We start from the raw sequence: 20,082 nt of genomic DNA, 5'->3' as shown, positions 1-20,082 counted from the left end.
GGGGAAATTGTTTTTTGCCATCAAGATGCTCTGCTTGTATCCAAGAAGATTCAAGAATTAATGCGCAAACAAGCCATCACAGAGATTCCAACCCATACCCAGGGTTATGTTGGCAATTTCTTCCTGGTCTCCAAAAAAGGTGGAGGGGTGAGCCCAGTCATACACCTACAACAACTGAACAGTTGTGTGTCCTACCAACAGTCCCGTTTGGACTGTTGTCAGCCTTGTGGTGCTTCACCAAGATAATGAAACCATGGTCGCCCTATTAAGGAGTTGAGGCATTCGGCTTTTCATCTACCTGGACGATATCCTCATTTTAGCTCAGCCAGCCTCCTCCACACACATCTGACATTCTGACGTTACTACAAAACCTCGGTTTCCTTATAAATTGGGAAAAATCTGCATTGGCTCCTTCCCAATGTACCAAATTCCTGGGACAAGTAGTTGATATATAACTCTTCAGACTCTACACTTACCGACATCAAAGTTGGTAAATATCAAAAAAGAAATCAGACATACGTTGGAGGTTCCCCAACTATCCCTCAAACATTTGTTGCGAGTCAGACTCCTAGCAGCTTCCATCCAAGCCACATTCCTGTGCCCTCTCCATTATCGGGCACTTTAACGACTACAAGCCTCTTACCTCAGAGGTGGACCGTCATACGAAGACATGGTGACGTTAGACAAGGAAGCAAAGGATGAGCTTCATTGGTGGCTTCTCCACATGGAAGCCCGGAATGGATGCAACCCCAGACCTGACCACAGAATCTGATGCAAGCTTGCGTGGTTGGGGTGAGCGTTGTGGAAATATCTCCAAGGGAAGCAGATGGTCAGATCTAGAATCCACCCCACATATCAATTGCCTAGAGCATGGTTCGTCAACCTGGTCCCTACCGCCCACTAGTGGGCGTTTCAGGATTCCAGGTGGGCGGTAGGGATTTCCAGGTTGATCGGGCGGGCGGGTGCGAGCCGGCGGTGACCATTTGCGGCTCCGGCCCGCCCGGTAAACCGCTGGGGCTGCCTTCCAAAGTGTCCATCGGGTGGCCCATGCTGTCAGGGCCACCCGATGGATGCGGATTGTAAGGGGGCCCGGTCAGCGCTGGGCGCTTTAACAGCGCGACCGGGCCCCCTGTGATGACATCAGAGCTGGGAGGAAGTGATTCCCCGGTCACTCCTCCCAGCTAAAACTGAGAGCCGCGCGGGAGGAACACCAGGGAGTCAGAGTGGGAACTCTGACTCCCATCCACCTGAGCCACCACTGGACCCCAGGGAAAGTCACCCTCCTGCACCTTAAAGGTAGGAAACAGGAGGGTGACTTAAATATAATGTGTGTGTGTCTGTCTGTATGTGTCTTTGTATGTATGTCTTGTGTGTGTATGTGTCTGTCTGTGTATATATGTGTGTGTGTCTGTCTGTATGTATGTGTCTTGTCTTTGTATGTATGTGTCATTGTATGTGTGTCTGCATGTGTGTGTGTCTATGTATGTCTGCATGTGTGTGTGCATGTCTGTTTGTATGTGTGCCTGTCTGTATGTATGTGTCTTGTGTGTATGTGTGCCTGTCTGTGTATGTATGTGTGTCTGTATATATATATGTGTGTGTGTGTGTGTGTCTCTGTCTGTCTGTCTGTGTGTCTTGTCTTTGTATGTATGTGTGTCTGCATGTGTGTCTTGTCTTTGTATGTATGTGTGTCTGCATGTGTGTGTGTCTATGTATGTCTTATGTGTGTGTGCGCATGTCTGTGTGCGCATGTCTGTATGTGTGCATGTCTGTTTGTATATGTCGTGTGTGTGTATGTGTGCCTGTCTGTGTCTTTGTATGTGTGTCGTGTGTGTGTGTGTCTTTGTGTGTGTGTGTGTGTGTCTGTCTTTGTGTGTGTGTCTGTATGTGTGCCTGTCTGTTATAGTGGACTATAGTAAGTGGGCTACTTAGCTCAGCCTTCCTACTGGGCATTGCTATAAGGACGGTTAAAAAAAAAAAAAAAAGGGGGGGAAAAAGGTGGGGAGGGGAATTGAGGAGGGAGAGGAGATGAGCTGACGCACAAATGAGAAATCATATTATGCGCAAACAGAGAAGTCGTCTGAATATCACTGAAAGAGACCTTTGTTTGTTCCTTACGAAAATCGAACCAGATATCAAATATTTAGTCTCGCAGCATCAACCTCAAGGATCTCATTAATCACTAGTAAAGGTAATTTCAATTTACTTTATTGTTTTCTCATTAAACGTTATAAAGTTAAAAACCTTATAAACCTGCATTAAGTAGAAATAAAAAGATAAATGTACGTACATTTATTTTTTTTAAAAACACCCTCCTTTCTTAAAAATATTCTGCATTTGCGCGAAAACTGGTGGGCGGTAAGGAAATTTTTTCAACCAAAAAGATGCATTAGTGGGCGGTAGGTAGAAAAAGGTTGACTACCACTGGCCTAGAGCTTCCGACCAGATCCTTTGCTGTACACAGCCTCTCTCCGACTCACTCCCACTGCACAATCCTACTGAAGATGAACAATGTTGGGCAATTTATACACAACATTTCGGTGACAGCGGAATATATCTCTGGCCTCTCCAACGCCACAGCAGATTGGTATTCCCGTCATATCGAAAAACTTCAGCGATTGGAATCTGGACCCTCTAATGTTCCAGAAAATCGCAGACTTGTGGCGACCTTTGGTAATGCCTCTCATCTGAATGCTCAAATCCCTCGTTTTTTCAGCAGGAGACCAAATCCGATGGCTCTGGCAACAAACGCTTTTTACCAAGATTAGTCTATGAGAACAAACTATGCCTTTCCCTCGTTTGCAATGATTCCACATTGCCTGCTTCAACTACTTCGCCAACAGGGCATGTTGGTTATTGTGACCCCTAAATGGCCGTCACAAACGTGGTTCCCTCATCTGTTGGAGATGACTGATTTTCCTTGCCTTCTCCCATTGTACGATTCTCTCCTCCAAGACCCAGATGGGCAGTTTCACCCACTGATCCCCCCCAGGGCCTTCTATGTCTTGTTGTGTAGCTGTTTTCAGGGGACCTTGGTCAATCCCAGGTGTTCCGCAATCTACTCTCTGACTTCTCGAGAATGCATGAGCACCCGGCACGAGGCAAGCTTATAAGTCTGTTTGGAATACATGGAATGGTTGGTTCCTGGAAAGAGATCTGGATCCCCTATTGGCTCCTTTAACATCCATCCTACATTTTCTGACTTCTCTTTTTTAAGCAGGGAAAGCATACCGCACGGTTAACCTTTACTGTTCGGCATTTTTTTAGGCACATCTAGGCATTGATGGAATTCCTATCGGACGAATTCCCTTTGTCTGTCGCCTCCTTCATTGAGTGAGTTTTCCCCATCCTCCTTTACCTCGCTATTCTTCTCTCTGGGACAATATTCAAGTTATGGCTTTCTGGAGTCATGGGCAGACAATGGATTACTATCCCTCAAACAACTCTCTGCTAAATTAGTCATTCTCTTTTGTCTAATCTCACAAATTCTCTGATGTACGTGCTCTTGATACGGACGCTCTTCATTTACTCTGGAAAGCATTGTTTTTGACATCTCTAGAAGGACCAAAATTTCTTCCAAGTCTGTTCTTTACCTGGGTTTTCCAGAGAGACCTCTCCTTTGCCCTGTGGCATGTTTACGGAATCCTCTAAAACATCAATTGTTCATCTCCTTCCACAAGCCATACCTTCCAGTATTCTCTCCTGCACTGGTCGGCATCGATACTTCCATATTCTCTCCCTATTCGGTGCGTGGTGCTATGGCTTCTAAAGCTTCGGCAATCGACTGCCATTTAGAGGATATTTTGCAAACTGCCGACTGGTCATCTGAATCTACATTTTTAGATTTTTATTTCAAATCAATTCAACATTTTGCAGGAACGGTCATTTCATAGCTTTAAACTTGAATAATAGGAGCCTCCGTGTCTTAATAATATTACCAGATTTTACTATTTCATAACGTAAAGTCATGATTTTATTAATGACACTGAGGCAAGTATTATGCCTCCTGCCCTTCCCAGATGACATACTGGCTGGGTAAGTTGTTGCTTCACGGTTAGTCTCAATGATGCATGTTGACCTATGCAGGTTCTATCAAATGTGGGTTAATCCTCTACAAATATTTTGAATACTATTATATGAGATATATATATATATATATATATATATATATATATATATATATATATATAAAAAAGAGAACAAAGTCTGTCCACACGTGTATGCATACATACACAGATATCAAAACAACAGTAGAAAAGAATAATAAACTTTATTGAATGAAAAGACATTGGAGAGATCCTATCCAACCTTACCGACTGACATCTACCTTGGGTGTCATTACCACCCGCCCCACTACACCAACAGTTGGGCTTGTGTTATTTTAACACTTACCTTTAGATACTACGATCGGGTAAACGATTACCCGACCCTCTACACCCTAGCACTTACTCACAGTACCTCGTCGCCGACCGAGGCACATTACAGGTTACTGCAAAGCACCCTATGGGTACTATTTAAACCTCTAGGCATTCTATCATTGAGACAACCTACGAGGTATTCCACTAATAGGCTTAGGATACACCCTACCCTTATCCTCCTTCCACTCTTCTTTACTATACCTGGTACCCAAGAAGGCACCATTCTTTTATTTTACTACCGGAGGGTACATTTCACAGTGCACCACACGACTAGGAGGGATCCTGGTTCTCTATTGTATTACCTGCCACCGTACAGCCATATATGACACCTCAGCCCTAACTCTATTCTACATGCTGGAAGGTCACGGGTCCATAATACGGCTAAACCTGCATGGTGATTTTTTCGTGTACAAATGGACACACGTATCCCTGCAGAGTGATCCCCGTCACTTTGGTAGAAATTGTTAAATAGCTCTAGTGTATATAATGAATCCAGCCCCTCTGCAGTCCCATTGTATTTCAAGGTTTTCTTTTTGCCCATGAAATAGAGGGTTAACTAATGAATCCTATCTAACCTAGTGTGGTATTTGAAATTACTGTATCCTCTGTAATTACAGGCTAATCACTGTGTTACTCGCTCAGCTCAGATTTACATCATTCTCTCTTCTCTCTCTCGGCAAGAATCACATTGCTCCGAGGAGTACTGAGGTGTTATCTGTAGCCATGGCGCTTTGACATATATATATATATATATATATATATATATATATATATATATATATATATATTATTTTTTTCAGTTATCCTGTGTCACTACTGCAAGACCCTGCAGCTAGCGATCCCCTGTCATTACAGGCACACTTCATTAAGGTGCTCGCCCCGCTCAGATACATACTATCACGTTTGTCTCACTCGGCAAGAGTTACATTGTACCGAGGAGATTCAAGTTGTTACCTTAAGCCAGGCACCATTAGTGAAGTGTTCGCTTTGCTTAGATACAGTCTATCAACTCTCTCTCTCTCGGCAAGAATTTATTGCACCGAGGAGCTAATTTTGAGTGGTCTGATACCTCTCTTTGCAGTGGTCCCTGCTATTACTGTAGTACCCTAGCTAGCGTTTTCCTTATTTTAGGAAACTATTTTTTAACTACCCAGGTGCTTTTGCATCGGATATCTCCCTCTCTCCCCCCCTTCCCCTTCCCCCTTTGTACATAGTTCAGTTTTTTGTTTTTCATTCAATAAAGTTTATTATTCTTTTCTACTGTTGTTTTGATATCTGTGTATGTATGCATACACGTGTGGACAGACTTTGTTCTCTTCTCTTTTCCTCATTACCTAGGGTTAACCCCTGTTCTGTCCTCTAGGACCCACTTCTCTCTGGCCATTTTTTCTCCTATACTTATATATATATATATACATACATATATATTTATATTATGATTGATGTATATATGTGCTGTAAATTACGATGCATATATCCAGTTACGGCTTGGATATTACCGCACTTACTGCCTCTTGTGGATTTGTTCTCTTCATGGTTCTGGATGTTCTGTCTTTCTTTGGGATTGCAAGAAAGAGGAAGTGATCTAATGTTTACCGCCTATTATGCCAAAGGACTGGATGCCGATTGGCTGTTCTGGTTACTAAGATAAACCTCTGATGTTATATATATGTTTGATGATTTTTTAAAAAAGTTTTATTTGTTTGCTGCTGAGAGAAATAAAGAAAGAGTGCAGCATAATACTCTCCTCCGTGTCATTAATAAAATCATGACTTTACGTCATGAAATAGTAAAATCTGGTATTTAATACACATTTGCTGGTAATCTGGCAAGCACAATGTTTGGACCAAATGGTATTAACTTGAAATTCTTACATGTGTAATGAACAATCCACTACAATTAAGTAATTCAGTGTAGAAAGTGAGACAGAGATGGTCTTGACTTCTATTGTCTATTGCATCTATTGTCTACAGTCTGAAGGTTCTGGATATTTTAAGTGGCACTGTCACTTTTTAAAAAAATGGTTAAATGGTGCATTTTGTCCCCCTTGAAAAGTTGATAAGGAAAAGTAAGGCCAACCTTTCCCTAAATAGAACCTGTAGGTTGACAAATGGCGGAGGTTTAACCAAGCTACATGTCCTTTGTCAACTTTGTAGTTGGCTGGAAGCTCTTACCTTCTTCCAGAATTGAATCATTTCCATCACCTCTCTGTGTTTACACTTGCGGGATCCCAAGAATCAACACAGTGCAATGCAATGAATAGGAGGGATGGAGACTTCCAATGCAGCAGAGACATGGTTGGACTGGCGGAAGTTGAAAAATGGAAAGTTACACCGGCCCAAGGTAACTGACAAGCATTGGGGGCAGGGGGCAAAATAAATACCATGGGACAGGGAGGAGAGAACATGACAGAGACACTTTAATTACTTCACTGATTTGTTCGAAAATGAGCTATGCAGTGTTAAGCTTTCTAAAAAGATAAACTTTTGAGTGTCTGCACACTCTGAAAAGGCATGCACTGCGGGGAGCTGCAATCTGTTATTATATCTTGATAAGATGGAGTGATTCATACTCTTTTAAGTTCATTTCCATCACAGACACAATAAGGAGACTCGGTTGGTGGTAACCCTGAGATAAAAGATTTATTAGTGAGAGGTAATTAGGAAACACTTAATTATACAAAAAATAAAGAAAACAAAATGTAGCTGCAAATTTTCGTCTAAACCAGCCACCAATCCTGGCAACAGAACCAACAAATTGTACTTAGAAACCATTGTCCTACCTGCTTTACTAAATTCATCTCACCAATAATCATGTTGAAACCAACCCGTATGTGAGCTACAGAATCGCTCTATAAAACTTGCATCGGTATGCTATATCCTTTTAGTTCTACGATAGGCAGCTCTCTAGATGTTGCTCAAGAACAAGCTTCATGAGCCTTAGCCAGTGTGTATAATTCAATGTCAGACAAGCAACATGAATCATAGCACTGCTGTAAACGGACTGATAATATGTCCCATTAAACCCATCTGGTCTTCCTCCTTAAACCAGCTTTACTTCCATAATCAAACCATATGTGGGTGCCTTCCCCACACATCCAAGACAGTAACTTTTATTCTGTAGAGCAGCTACTGGACCTAGCCCATGAATCAGATAAAGGGTGTGTGATCTCTTCACTGAATCATTTGTGCATTTTTTCTTTTCTTCTGACAGCAAAGATTCCAAACTACTATTTGTTCTGGATCTACATGACGCAGCTGGAGCAGGATCCAGAATCTGCAGAGCTAGCACTATCTGAGGGGGACACATGCTATGCCAAGCAGAGTTCTACCCAGACTGATCACTTCATGGGAGGTGTGCTGTTAGTGTGTAGCAATAAGATCTCTTTAATTGATATTTTGTATCTTCCACTCCTGAGGAAGAATAGGGTAACCTCACTTGTGCTCTCTGAATCAAACTGACAGTTACTATACATTAATTACTTCTTTGTTAAAACCTAATTTTAAGAGACCTGCTCCATGAACCACTCCATTCAAGCATAGCTGATGATGAAGGATGTTCGCACAAGGTGGTCGCTGGTTTGGTGATGAGCTGCTGCAAATGGACACACTGCTCTGATCTCCTTGCATTTGCAGTCAATAGGAGACAGCAGTAGCAGTTCAATCCTGCCCCACACACAGGGAGGCGGAAGGACAGTGGATAGTGCTCCGGTTGAGAATTATCTCAGTCTCCACCCTGTTCCTCTTCCTGGGAGTGTCTTTGGGGCAAACTGGGGCTGAGGGGTAGTGTGGGATCTCCTTCAGGAGCAGTTAGGATTTTGGGATGGATGGAGACACAGACATCTCTGCCTCTGTTTGGTGACCCCTGCATAGTGGGGTCTGGCGAGAGGCGTGGGGGGTCTGTACAATATGATACAGGCAGGGGATTTGCACCAAAAATTCAGGTAGGGAGTTTTGGTTCCAAACGGAGGGAAGCTTCATAAAGGCCCTCTTCATCCAGAACTGATGAGGAGTCCAGGAGATACTGTGTAACCTGTGGAGAGAAGGAACAATCTCCATTACAATAACATAAATTTTTCCATGAAAGGTACACAGTACATACGTGGTGTTTCTTGTAGCTACAATCATTTGATATTAAAAAAAAAAAAAAAAGTATGGTACATGGTACAAACAGGTTACAAGTAAAGAGTTACTCCAAGAATCATAACCTATACAGACCGCTGTAGTGGTTGTGATGCTAGAAGCCTTGGAGCAAACTGTTTTGCAATGATAGCTATATGTGTCTTTGTGTATGAGATTACTGATGTGTGCCTGCACATGCACAAATATGGCAATATGGATCTACAGCTCCCACGAAGGACAAAGATGTGACCAGTCACAACCAGGTATATTGATGTTGAGACACCGATAATAGAGAAAATGTGTGATCCCCAAGATTATCTACTGGAAGGAGAAGTCTGCCATTTGGGTACTTTCAAGTGACAGTCCTGAGATGCAAAAATGGTATTTCCCGTAATCCACAGATGAGCAGGAAGTATATTTTGCTCCTAATTTTGAGAAGCCTTTGTATATCCCACTCCTTGATATACTTTCTGCAAAATAAAGAAAGCACCATGGACTATCCATTACTTCTGTCTACTTATTTCTCACAATCAGTGAGTGTGCTGATGATAGATGCTGTGTGAAATAGCATCTGAGGGCTTCAGGCAACAAGGACAACTGGTGGCTGTGGTTCGTGGAAGTTGTTTTGTAGATTGATAATGCCATAGTATTGCTCAGCAACTCTCTAGGACAGGTGTAGGCAACCTTTGGAACTCCAGATGTTGTGGACTACATCTCCTTTAAATCTTTGCCAGCATTGTGGCTGCAAGAGCGTTATGGCCCTCTAGGGGCTATATCAGATGTTGCTAGTGCAAATTCTGTATTAGTAATTTTTGAAATATAAGCCATGATTTACCTAACTTTTGTCATCATGGTTGAGATTGTTTCTGGGAACCCCAGCCCTGATGCCTGTTGTATGGGTTGACTGGCCAGGTTGGGCTTCCTACTTTTTAATGCCAGTTTCCCGAGTCATAACATTAAGTGTGCAGCTTCTAATTGGTTTATTATAGGAAGTTAGTTCGGTGTCCACTAATTTGATACATTTCTGTCCAGTTTGTATGTTCATTGCATTTCCTTACCTTCATTGTGTGCATGATGATGGTCATTATTGTTACTGCAATCTCAGCTTTATATTTACACATTAGGTGTCTCTATATAAGCTTGCAGTGTACTTTCATATCAGTGCATGGCAATTGTTTTGCATCAATTATTTATTTTCTTGGGGGAAAGGGGGGGGGGGGGGGGTCAGTGGGTCCACTGAGAATTTGAGATTTCTGTTCTTAAAGGCACCTGAGATGTAATGTAAACCCAGCCCTCGAGGTTTGAATGAATAAAGCATCACAATGAGAGGCAGAGAAAGACTGAAACTCGGTGTCATTTTGTGTTTCTTTGTTTCTCTGTGAAACCTCTTACAGGGTAAGAGAGTGACATTGAGGCAGAGAAAGATATGTAGAAAACTACAAAAGGGAAAGACATAAAATTACAAAGATTGAGTGATCAGGAGTACTAGGGTAATTGTAAAAAAAAAAATAAAAAAAATTTTTTTTTTAAAAAAAGAGAGAGAGAGCGAGAAAGCAACCGTTATAGTGTTCATATATTATGAAAGCAACCGTTATAGTGTAGTCAATGGTGGAAAGAACTCTCCTGTCATTATAACGGGAAAGTGGGTGGGCATTATAAAACAAGAAGTATTAGCTTTGGTAGAGAATTGGCAGAGCTGTCAAAAGTCACTGGGCATGATCAGCTCTGTTAATTGGTTTGCTCTGCCAAGTGTCCCTGGAATTTTCTGAAATGTTGGCAGTTAAACTTTGCATGGGTACATTTCCATTCACGTTTACGTCCTTTGACATTTATTTTTGGAAAAAAAACAAGTATATAAATATTATATGGTTTATTTGCTAAATAATACATTGTAGTGAATTGAAAGCCACATTGCAAAAATCTATAGCCTCAGTTTTGTAATTCAATTTATAATACTTTACAATTCAGTGTTTATTAAAGAGACCCTTGAGTTTAGAAACCCCATGTACCATAACCAATACAGTGTGCTGTAGTGGTTATATTGCCAGGATTCCCCTGGCACAATCTGACAGTAACAGTCAGACCATATTAGAATGTGTTGACACTTACCGGTCTCTGCTGGGCATTTCGCTGCTTCCAATCTGAGCCGGTGTGACAAAGCAGAGGTTCATACTTCATCAGTTGAGATCCATCAAAATTTGGTATGAGTTATTGAATAGTGTTAAATCTTCGTATGAGTTATTGAATGGTGTTAAACCTTCATATGAGTTATTGATTAGTTTTAAAACTTAGTAAGTTATTGAATAGTGTTATATCTTCGCATGAGTTAGTATGATACTGCGGAATTGTGAGCTTAATCATAACTTAACCATAACAGCTCAAATCACTCGGACTACTGGTGTTGGTCAGACAGGTTTAACAGCTTACCACCAGATGGTACCTAGGAACTACAGGCACTATAACCACTTCAGTGTTTTGTTGTTGGTTATGGGGCTCATGGTGTCTCTTTTGTAAATTTAGTCACTGAGCAACTTGCTAAAATTTATTGTAGGATAATTTACAAATATGGGTCTTTAGTATATTTTGTGCATCATGTATATTGATTTTGTTGCATTTAAAGTCACTTTTTGGGAAATGATTTTCTATTCATTTTATAACAAATTGTATAAGCACCGTAATGGGTCAATTAAGAATTAAATGGGTAAACTAAGAATTAACTTTTAACCCCTTAAGGACACATGACATGTGTGACATGTCATGATTCCCTTTTATTCCAGAAGTTTGGTCCTTAAGGGGTTAAACTTGTCTCGTGACATGTTTTGCATATCAGTAGATTGAAACTGAACCGTAAAGGAAATTTACATTCATTTTTGTATTTTTTTTTTAACCCCTTAACCCCTTAAGGACACATGACATGTGTGACATGTCATGATTCCCTTTTATTCCAGAAGTTTGGTCCTTAAGGGGTTAAGGACCAAACTTCTGGAATAAAAGGGAATCATGACGTGTCACACACGTCATGTGTCCTTAAGGGGTTAAACAAGTCAAACTCTGTTCATATTTTCATTCAACATCAGAGCAATTAAGTTAAATCGAAAATCACATGCCTGAAATACCTTAGGCTGGTGCTCGATCTTATAAGAAGTCTGCTGAAACTGACGAATCTCACGAATAATGTGTGATATCTGAAACCAAACACAAAAACAGCATTCAGCATACATATATACACACACACACACACAGAGTGCCTAATAACATGCAGATCTAGTACCTGGCAAATATGAGTTCCTTTTCCATAGCAGTGGTTTTTAAAGGGGGCTGGAAGGTACTATGCACTCACAATCTCGTCTATAGCACTCCCATTTAATTATGCATCTGTGTGTGTGTCTTGGATTATGTATGTGTGTCTGGGAATGTCTGTGTGAGCATGCGTTTGTAAGTCTGGGCTCTGTATATGCATGTATATGTCTTGAAGACAGCACCTCATGCCACTTATTTGTAACAGTCCCAACTTTGTTAAGAATTGTGCACTTAATTTGCAAGTCAAACTTGATTTGCACTAGATTGAATAAAGTGTATTTGTAGTCTGATGCACTTACTTGTATGTGATGTACGAGTTTATATTCGATAAATGTCTCAGTCAGATGTAGATGGTAGGCTATATAGTCGTATCCTATAATATCAAGGGCACTATTGTGTATTGACTATATGTATTGCTGGTCTGTTACAGTAAAGAGTTAGGGATTATATTAGATATTAGATGTATTATGATATTATCTGGACTGTTATACGTTTTACAGAGTTACATTCTCTGTTTAATTGGATTTTTATTAATCACTACTGTTTCTGATCAGGTGCCAACTTTGGTTCATTGTCTTTGTATGTGCACTGTACAAGGATAATAAAGTTGAATCTAGACTAATCAAAACTAAGGTGTAATCATGTTCATCACAGGAGACACTCTCATTAAACTTGAACTTAATTTTGCTTAATGGAAAGTAAAATGGTAGCTAAAGCATAGAGAGGAGCTTGAGAAATACTCAAAGATCTGAAAATAATGAACTTATAGAAGGAGGAATTTCCTGTCATAATACTGTAATAGGGGATAAAAAAGTGATTAAGAGCTTCAAAACGACTTCAGTAAATGTTAAAACATATTGTTGTATACATACATTAGTTGAATACTCCAAGACAAAGCTCTGCCTGAAATTAACTTTTTGTAAAGTTTGCCCTGGGATATGCAGGTGATGAAAAACACTACGTTTCAGATATAACTTTTTGGTACTATCACTACTTTTAATAATGTTTAACTGTATGTTGCTGGACAGTGCCCCACCACTGGAACAGAGCTACGCCATGCTGATGAGCCCAAAGAGTATGAAACTGTGCGAGCCATAGTTAGTCATTTAGTCTGTTCCGATAGTAACCCATTTATTGTCATAAAAAGCTATAAATTAACATAGCATATTAATCCCAAGGGAATCTGTATAAACCGGAGTAAAAAATCTAAAAAAGGCAAGCCTGTTTCATTACTTACATATTCCGCGTAATATTCATTTTGTGACAATAATGTAAACATGATCTTTGAAAGCTGCTGTGCAATATGCATGTGATGTGCAACAGTGAATGGGGTTTGTATTAATACTGTATCTCACCATCCTCATCTTGGAGAAATTAACCAGATCATCCTCTGTGTAATTTGGTGTCCCTTCCTCGATGAATGCCAGATCTGTCAGGTACATTCCCAAATAGGGGACACATGGAGGGTCACAGCTGAGAATACAGAAAAATACTCAAACATAACAAGGATCGGACACCAATAATACTCTCTCAAGTAGAATTTAAATTTGAATGATACAGTTACTTCCCGGTTAGTTCAATATACAATGGTCTGCATATGGTAAGAACATGCTGTAATGTCATCTGGATAGTTATGTTCTTCAGATATGTCACAGTTTTTAAGTACTCAATAACAAAATTAATTAATGTTGCAATGCTCAACAGCGAGCCAGAGGCAGATATAGCCTCAACATGCTTGACAAAGAATTCAGAGTACAAATTAATTAGAACATTTTGCAAAAGCTCTGTAAGTGTTATCTCACTCATCATGCAATATGATCTTTCTGTATTGTAGTATTTGTTATATGATTTTATGTGCAGTAAAAAGTTTATATAAATTGCCATTAGGAATACTGTGTCTGTACTGTATAGATATGTAGAAGATTTCTGTTTATACTCTAGACCAGCGTTTCCCATTGGTGTTCCGCAAGAACACAAATGGGATTCTGCCGTAATTTCGCCAAACAAAATGGCTGCCGTGATTTCATCGCTTAACAAGGGCCCGGTCGGGTGCAGCGGCCCTTTATGAGCACGTCCGGGCCTCTGTAGTATCGGCCGGCTGGGAGGAATTGACAGCACTTCCTCCCAGCTTCACAGAGTTGATGCCGCGCAGTAGGAAGGGAGGAGGAGGCTGGAGACGGCTGCCCAGAAAGGGAGCAGCATGCATGACAGAGGAGAGGCTGGAGTGAGCATGCAGCAGCTCACTCCTATCAGCCTCAGCCAACATCACCAGGACCACAAGGAGGGTGACTGATGTATGTCAGATTGTCTGTGTGTATGTGTCACTGTGTGTGTGTATGTATGTGACAGTGTGTTTTCATGTGTATATGTGTGTGTCAGTGTGTATATGACAGTGTGTGTATCTGTGGGTCAAGGTTTGTGTATGTGTCACTGTGTGTATCTAAGTGTGTGTATGTGCAAGTATGTGTATGTGTCACTGTGTGTATCTGAGTATTTGTGTGTCAAGGTGTGTGTATGTGTCACTGTGTGCATCTGCCAGTATCTGTATCTGAGTGTGTGTGTTCATGTTTGTATGTGCCCTTGTGTGTTTCTGTGGGTCAAGATTTGTGTATGTGTCACAGTGTGTATGTGAGTGTGTGTATGTCAGTATTGGTGTGTTTGTATGTGCCAGTGTGCGCATCTGAGTGTGTGTGTGTCAGTGTGTGTATCTGTGTGTCTAGGTCTGTGCATGTGTCCAGGTGTGTAACTTTGTTTATATGTCAGTGTGCATATGAATGTGTGTGTATGTGCCAATGTTTTTATATGTGTGTCTGTGTGTTAATTTGTTTGTGTATGTATGTACGTGGCAGTATATGTGCATACATCCCAGCAATCAAACACCAACACAACAAGGGAGGATTTATTGATATAATGTTACGCAAAGGAAGATTTGATGTAAAATTCTGTATAGATATTGTTTTATTAGTTACTATATATTCTATGCAAGATGATATTATTGTAATGTGGTTCAATTAGATACACAATACTCTATAGTAGAGAAGTGGTTGATAGAACAATATTATCCTCAATCTACATATAAATAATCAGATTACTAAAATCATTTTAGTGATAGTTTGCTTATTTTATTAGTTAGAGACTTGCTTTGCTAAGCAAATTAATCTTACAACATTTGTCAAAGACAGTTTAAAGTAACAGCATCTCATAGAAAACATTTGTATTTCTCCCAAAATAAAACACTGCACACGTACTCTGCGTTTTATTAAATTAAATTAAACATGTGATTTTTATTTTCCGAACTTACTTCTTAAGGGCCTCTCTCAGGTTCTTAAATCGGCCTTCTGAAGATACCAATTTCTGAAGCCGGTCAATTAACGTTTTAGTCTGGAGGAATTATGATAGGAAAAATAGAATTATAAAGAGTTTAATAACAGGAAAACTTCAGTCTGAAAAAAGAACAGGGCAATTAAGAAAACAGATATGCTGCATGTCTGAAGGATCCTAATGACATCAGTTGGTAGACGTTTTTATTACATTCTCTGGTGAAGATGAATTTATAAAGTTGGTACAAAACATACAGATCCAACAGACAGACCTGCATATTTTATCAATGGATAATATTGTTTGGCATATTGTTGTAGGTAAAGATTAGATGGTGTTAGATGACTATACAGGTTACCAAAAGAGGGCAAATAAAAAGTAATGTTATTTTATTATAAAAACATAATTTTAGTGGCAACACACCAACAGGCTTCTAAAATCCTTAATCTGTAATCATTAGCTTTACTGACTTCACTTACCCCATAATGACTAGGAGTTAGAGACAAGTCACACTCCCCTCGGTTTGACCTATTGCTTATGCTATGTCAGCTGTAAACAGGCATCTTAGATATCTTCCAGAACGTTAGCCCACTACCTACATCGAATCTCTGTCTACTTCCCAACCTCTCGGTTGTAGTTTATTATGTCAACCTTTTGCCTTGCCCCATGATATTCCCTGTATAATCTAAAAGGAAAAGTTACCTTTGTTGCTCCTTGTGTGTTTCTGGAAGTGCTTGTGTCACTATGTTTCCTGATATCCAGGTACCAACTCCTGCCTGTTGTAGGCAATCCATATTTTTTTTTGTACTTGTAACCTATTTGTGTAGCGACTCCTGCCTATTCCATGCTATTCTTAATGTTCCATACGTGTTACTGTCTCCTTACTGAGGAATACATGTTTTTATTTTTAGAGCCCTGTGTGTACCTGCTTGGACACCTTCATCCAGGTACGCTTAAGCCGAAAGATAGCACTGCGGTTTAATGAGGATGTAATCTCTAGAACTGCATTGTAATTGTGAAGACATCGACAGATATCAGCCACCGCCACCCACTTTTCAATGATACTACTACGTGTCATTGGCTCCTCGTTCCGCAGAATTTCAGTGGCAATCAGGTTACTCATCTGTGGAATATTACCAGATGTATGATTATTATCCTTGTAAATACTATTAGAACATATCTTATTGGTAATGCTCTGTAATTGCTTTGAAACCTCCATTTGAAAACAATATCATCAGCATTTTTATTGATATATATTTCATATGCAATATCTCTAGCCTGTAAGTGAACTCTTCCCATAGATCTTGTACAGTCTTGAAACTCACGTGATTGAAGTGTTTGCTGGTGTTCATGATATAAGGGGTCCGCTCACACTTGTCAGCTTTCATCCAACCCTGACCAAAAAATTCCCTGTTGGGGCAAGATAAAAAAAATAAAAATATTGTATGCAAAGCATGTGTGCATGAAGCATGAAGAATGCCTGATGCACATGGGAGTGGAATGAGAGATGCATTCTGTATGTGGGAGGTGAATGAGAAATGCCTAATGTGTACACAGGTGTTGAGAAAGGGATGCACAGTGCATTCAGTGTGGATTTGAAGGATGCATGATGCAAAGTGCAGCTAAATGATTTAATGGAGGACAGACCATAGACGATAATGCTTTATTAGTATCCTACAAACAATCATATTTTTGTTTTCTGTGAAAACAGTGTATGTATGATATTATTTAAGTGTTATGGATGGTTGGAATGGTGGGCATTAAGGTTGTAGAAAGGATCAGAGAACTGGTAATTGTGTATGCAAAAGCATGTACATGGGGTTTTATGAGAGAAGTCATCGTGCACATAAACTGGGCAAAGTCAATTATTAGGAATAAAAAAAAATGCAAAGTGAGAATTAGGGGCATGTGCAGCTTACTCATATGGTATCTTTCTGAAGATCAGGTGATCCAATAATGTGAGTTGCTCAGCAATCTCAAGAGCAGATAGAGACTCAAAAGGTTCGACTGGAGTCACTGTTGACTGTGTCTAACAAACAATATAATACATAACACACATCTGTTTAATGCTCCAACATAATGGTTCCAAATAAAGTATAGAATTATAAAAGAGGTCTACCACTTAGACACCCCCCAACATTGTATTCCTAGAGTTTTTAATATTGTCACTCTGTATCCTACATATCCCTAACATGATACAATATTGTTTTTGAACTCACCATACGCTCAATTTCTTCCAAGGTAACCAGGCTGTCTCCAGGATCCTCTTGAGTCAAAGTGCTAAAGATTAAATATTCGAAGTGTTAAAAACATGAAATACTGAGAATACATAACTGTGTGTGTACTACAGAGTAAATAACAGTTTCTTTAGTTTGTATATGTCCAATTTTCTATTTCAATTTAACACTGCATACTAACTGGACTTGCAATGAAGTATATGTTGAGGTACATTTATAAATATATACACTGTAACTTGTTGGCTTCAAGTGCCTTGCTTCCATTGTCTATGCACACTCGCCATGTGTGTTACTTTTTATTTCTGCCCCCAAGGCTATTCTCTACAAAAAATTCAAAATGATTTTCAGATTTAAGGTCAAACGAGCTGGACTGGAAGCATGGCTTTGGAAGTTTTCAGCCTAGCCATTCTGACCCTGAATTTAAATTTCTCCCTGAATTCTCACTTTATTGAATAACCCTGTATGTGTCTCGGTGATAAATCTCTCATCATTTCTTTTCTCTGTGCTCACTAACTCTCTGGTCAGTCTTCTAAGTAGATATAACTGGCATTATTTAAACCTTAACACAGCACTCGTTCCATAGGATATTGTACAAGGAGTCAACCGTGCATATGTCCTATATTTCTGAGAAATACTAATCTTCAGTCTAGAAGTGATATTTGTCTAAAAATAAATATTTATATTCCGAATGTGATTTGGGTTTATTTAATTAGTATAATATAGGTCACTAGTTTACCCTCAGTTTTACTGAAAGTAACTTTAAGATTCATTAAAATGTAAATGACATTGAGAGCCTATCAACCTATGTTCTGTGCTTTCACTATTACAAGCTTTATTTAACGTCTGATGAAGTGAACCGACAGTTCACAAAACGCGTAAGGCTTTACGGCATCTAGTCTCAGTGCAACGCAGGCATGGGACAAAGTGGAACGCACGCAAACACCATCTCCAAGCCGCCAGGAGGGAGGACAATTATCGATCCACTTCAACACCACATCCCAGAGATCCTGTTTATCCAATCTATACCTGATAAAATTTCACTTATATTGCAGTGAAGATCCTGCCACTTTAGATCTATCACTGTGATCTAATAGTGGCTTTTTACATCTTGTACATTTTAATACTTTGGATTTGTCAGTACTATATTATCTGAGCCTCTCAGAGATACCACAGCTGTATATCTAGCTGTGATCCTCCTATCCAGGCAAACAGATTACATTGTGACTACATTCTGTCTATAAAGACTCATTTGTATTAATTTCTCAAACTTTTGGACTGTATCCAATTATTAAGCAATATTCATACTGTGTGTAATGTTAGATCTCAAATGTGGGTTTTATTCTACAATTTCACAATTTTATTTGCAATATATGCTGTATATTTTAGCTGGCTTCACTTCATCTAACTACAGGTTTTAGATGCCTGCAATATACCTTGCATGTTTTAGCTGTTTCTTCACCTTATTTATCACCTGCGCCTTCACTCCAATCATACATTGTGTAACGGTTTATTTCACATAAGGTTCATTGTTAATTAACTTCTTGGAAACTGCATTCCAATGCACTTTGCTTGGTAACAAGTTGGTGCATTTAAAATCACAAGTAATTAAGATAACGGTAATCTATGCCACCTTCCTATATTGGGCTAGTCATCCTGGGCCGCAAGTGTGATTGTCTTAAAGAAAGATATTACAGATTTTTTCTGATGTAAGACTAATAACTAATAGTGATGTCGCGAACATAACATTTTCGGTTCGCTAACGGCGAACCGGGCGAACCGCCATAGACTTCAATAGGCAGGCGAATTTTAAAAACCCACAGGGACTCTTTCTGGCCACAATAGTGATGGAAAAGTTGTTTCAAGGGGACTAACACCTGGACTGTGGCATGCCGGAGGGGGATCCATGGCAAAACTCCCCCTGAGCGGTGGGTGGGGGCCCTAAACAAGAATAAGGGGGGGGGGGGGACCTAAAGTCCTCCCCCATAGCCCCCACCCCTGAGCGGTGGGTGGGGGCCCTAAACAAAAATAAGGGGGGGGGACCTTTTGTCCTCCCCCCTGACCCCCAGCCCTGAGCGGCGGGTGGGGGCCCTAAATACAAATGGGGGGGACCTATTGTCCTCCCCCCTGGCCCTGACAATAGGTCCCCCCCCCTTATTTTTGTTCATGGCCCCCACCCACCGCTCAGAGTGGGGGGCCAGGGGGGAGGACATTAGGTCCTCCCCCCCAATTTGTGCTTAGGGCCCCCACCCACCGCTCAGGGGTGGGGGCCAGGGGGGAGAACATTAGGTCCTCCCCCCTTTTTTTACTTTAGGGCCCCCACCCGCTCAGGGAGGGGGGACACTTTTTTATTTTTTTTGTACAGTGAGCAGCCATAGGCTGTTTAATATACATGCCCCTACTCGCGGTATAGCGAGTAGGGGCATAATTTACTAATACTAAGTAATCTTTACTTAGTATTAGTAAATTGTCTGAAAGACCAATTTAGGCCTTTCAGCCTGTTAGTAGATAGCTCCCTAATACCGTGGGAATTAGGGAGTTATCTACTTATTCATTCCTATCATTACACTGACTGGCTAAGTAACTTGCATTTTATATGAATGTATGTTACTTGATTGTTGTAAGTGTTGCATTATCAGGGAGGATAATGTATAATAAACACAGGTTACTGGCTATGGGGGGGGGGATAAT

At 40.2% G+C, this 20,082-nt stretch overlaps 1 protein-coding gene and 1 pseudogene across 2 annotated transcripts in view; one reads left to right on the top strand and one right to left on the bottom strand.

Annotated features, from left to right (window-relative positions):
• The window catches only part of LOC134601782 (uncharacterized), a 29,118-nt pseudogene extending 21,045 nt beyond the window's left edge, over positions 1-8,073 (top strand).
• The window catches only part of RASGRF1 (Ras protein specific guanine nucleotide releasing factor 1), a 76,513-nt gene continuing 63,465 nt past the window's right edge, over positions 7,035-20,082 (bottom strand). For both annotated transcript variants that reach the window (XM_063448694.1, XM_063448695.1), the window contains 8 exons: positions 17,377-17,437; positions 17,077-17,186; positions 16,483-16,567; positions 16,083-16,280; positions 15,141-15,220; positions 13,195-13,312; positions 11,656-11,724; positions 7,035-8,450 (listed from right to left, as the gene is read on the bottom strand). In XM_063448694.1, coding sequence (XP_063304764.1) covers positions 8,358-8,450; positions 11,656-11,724; positions 13,195-13,312; positions 15,141-15,220; positions 16,083-16,280; positions 16,483-16,567; positions 17,077-17,186; positions 17,377-17,437 — 814 coding nt within the window. In that variant the 3' untranslated portion in view covers positions 7,035-8,357. The remainder of the gene's footprint in view (positions 8,451-11,655; positions 11,725-13,194; positions 13,313-15,140; positions 15,221-16,082; positions 16,281-16,482; positions 16,568-17,076; positions 17,187-17,376; positions 17,438-20,082) is intronic.

Source organism: Pelobates fuscus, chromosome 3 (genome assembly GCF_036172605.1).
Source record: "Pelobates fuscus isolate aPelFus1 chromosome 3, aPelFus1.pri, whole genome shotgun sequence".
In the NCBI taxonomy this organism is placed as follows: Eukaryota; Metazoa; Chordata; class Amphibia; order Anura; family Pelobatidae; genus Pelobates; species Pelobates fuscus.
This window is presented reverse-complemented; position numbering and strand designations above follow the sequence as displayed.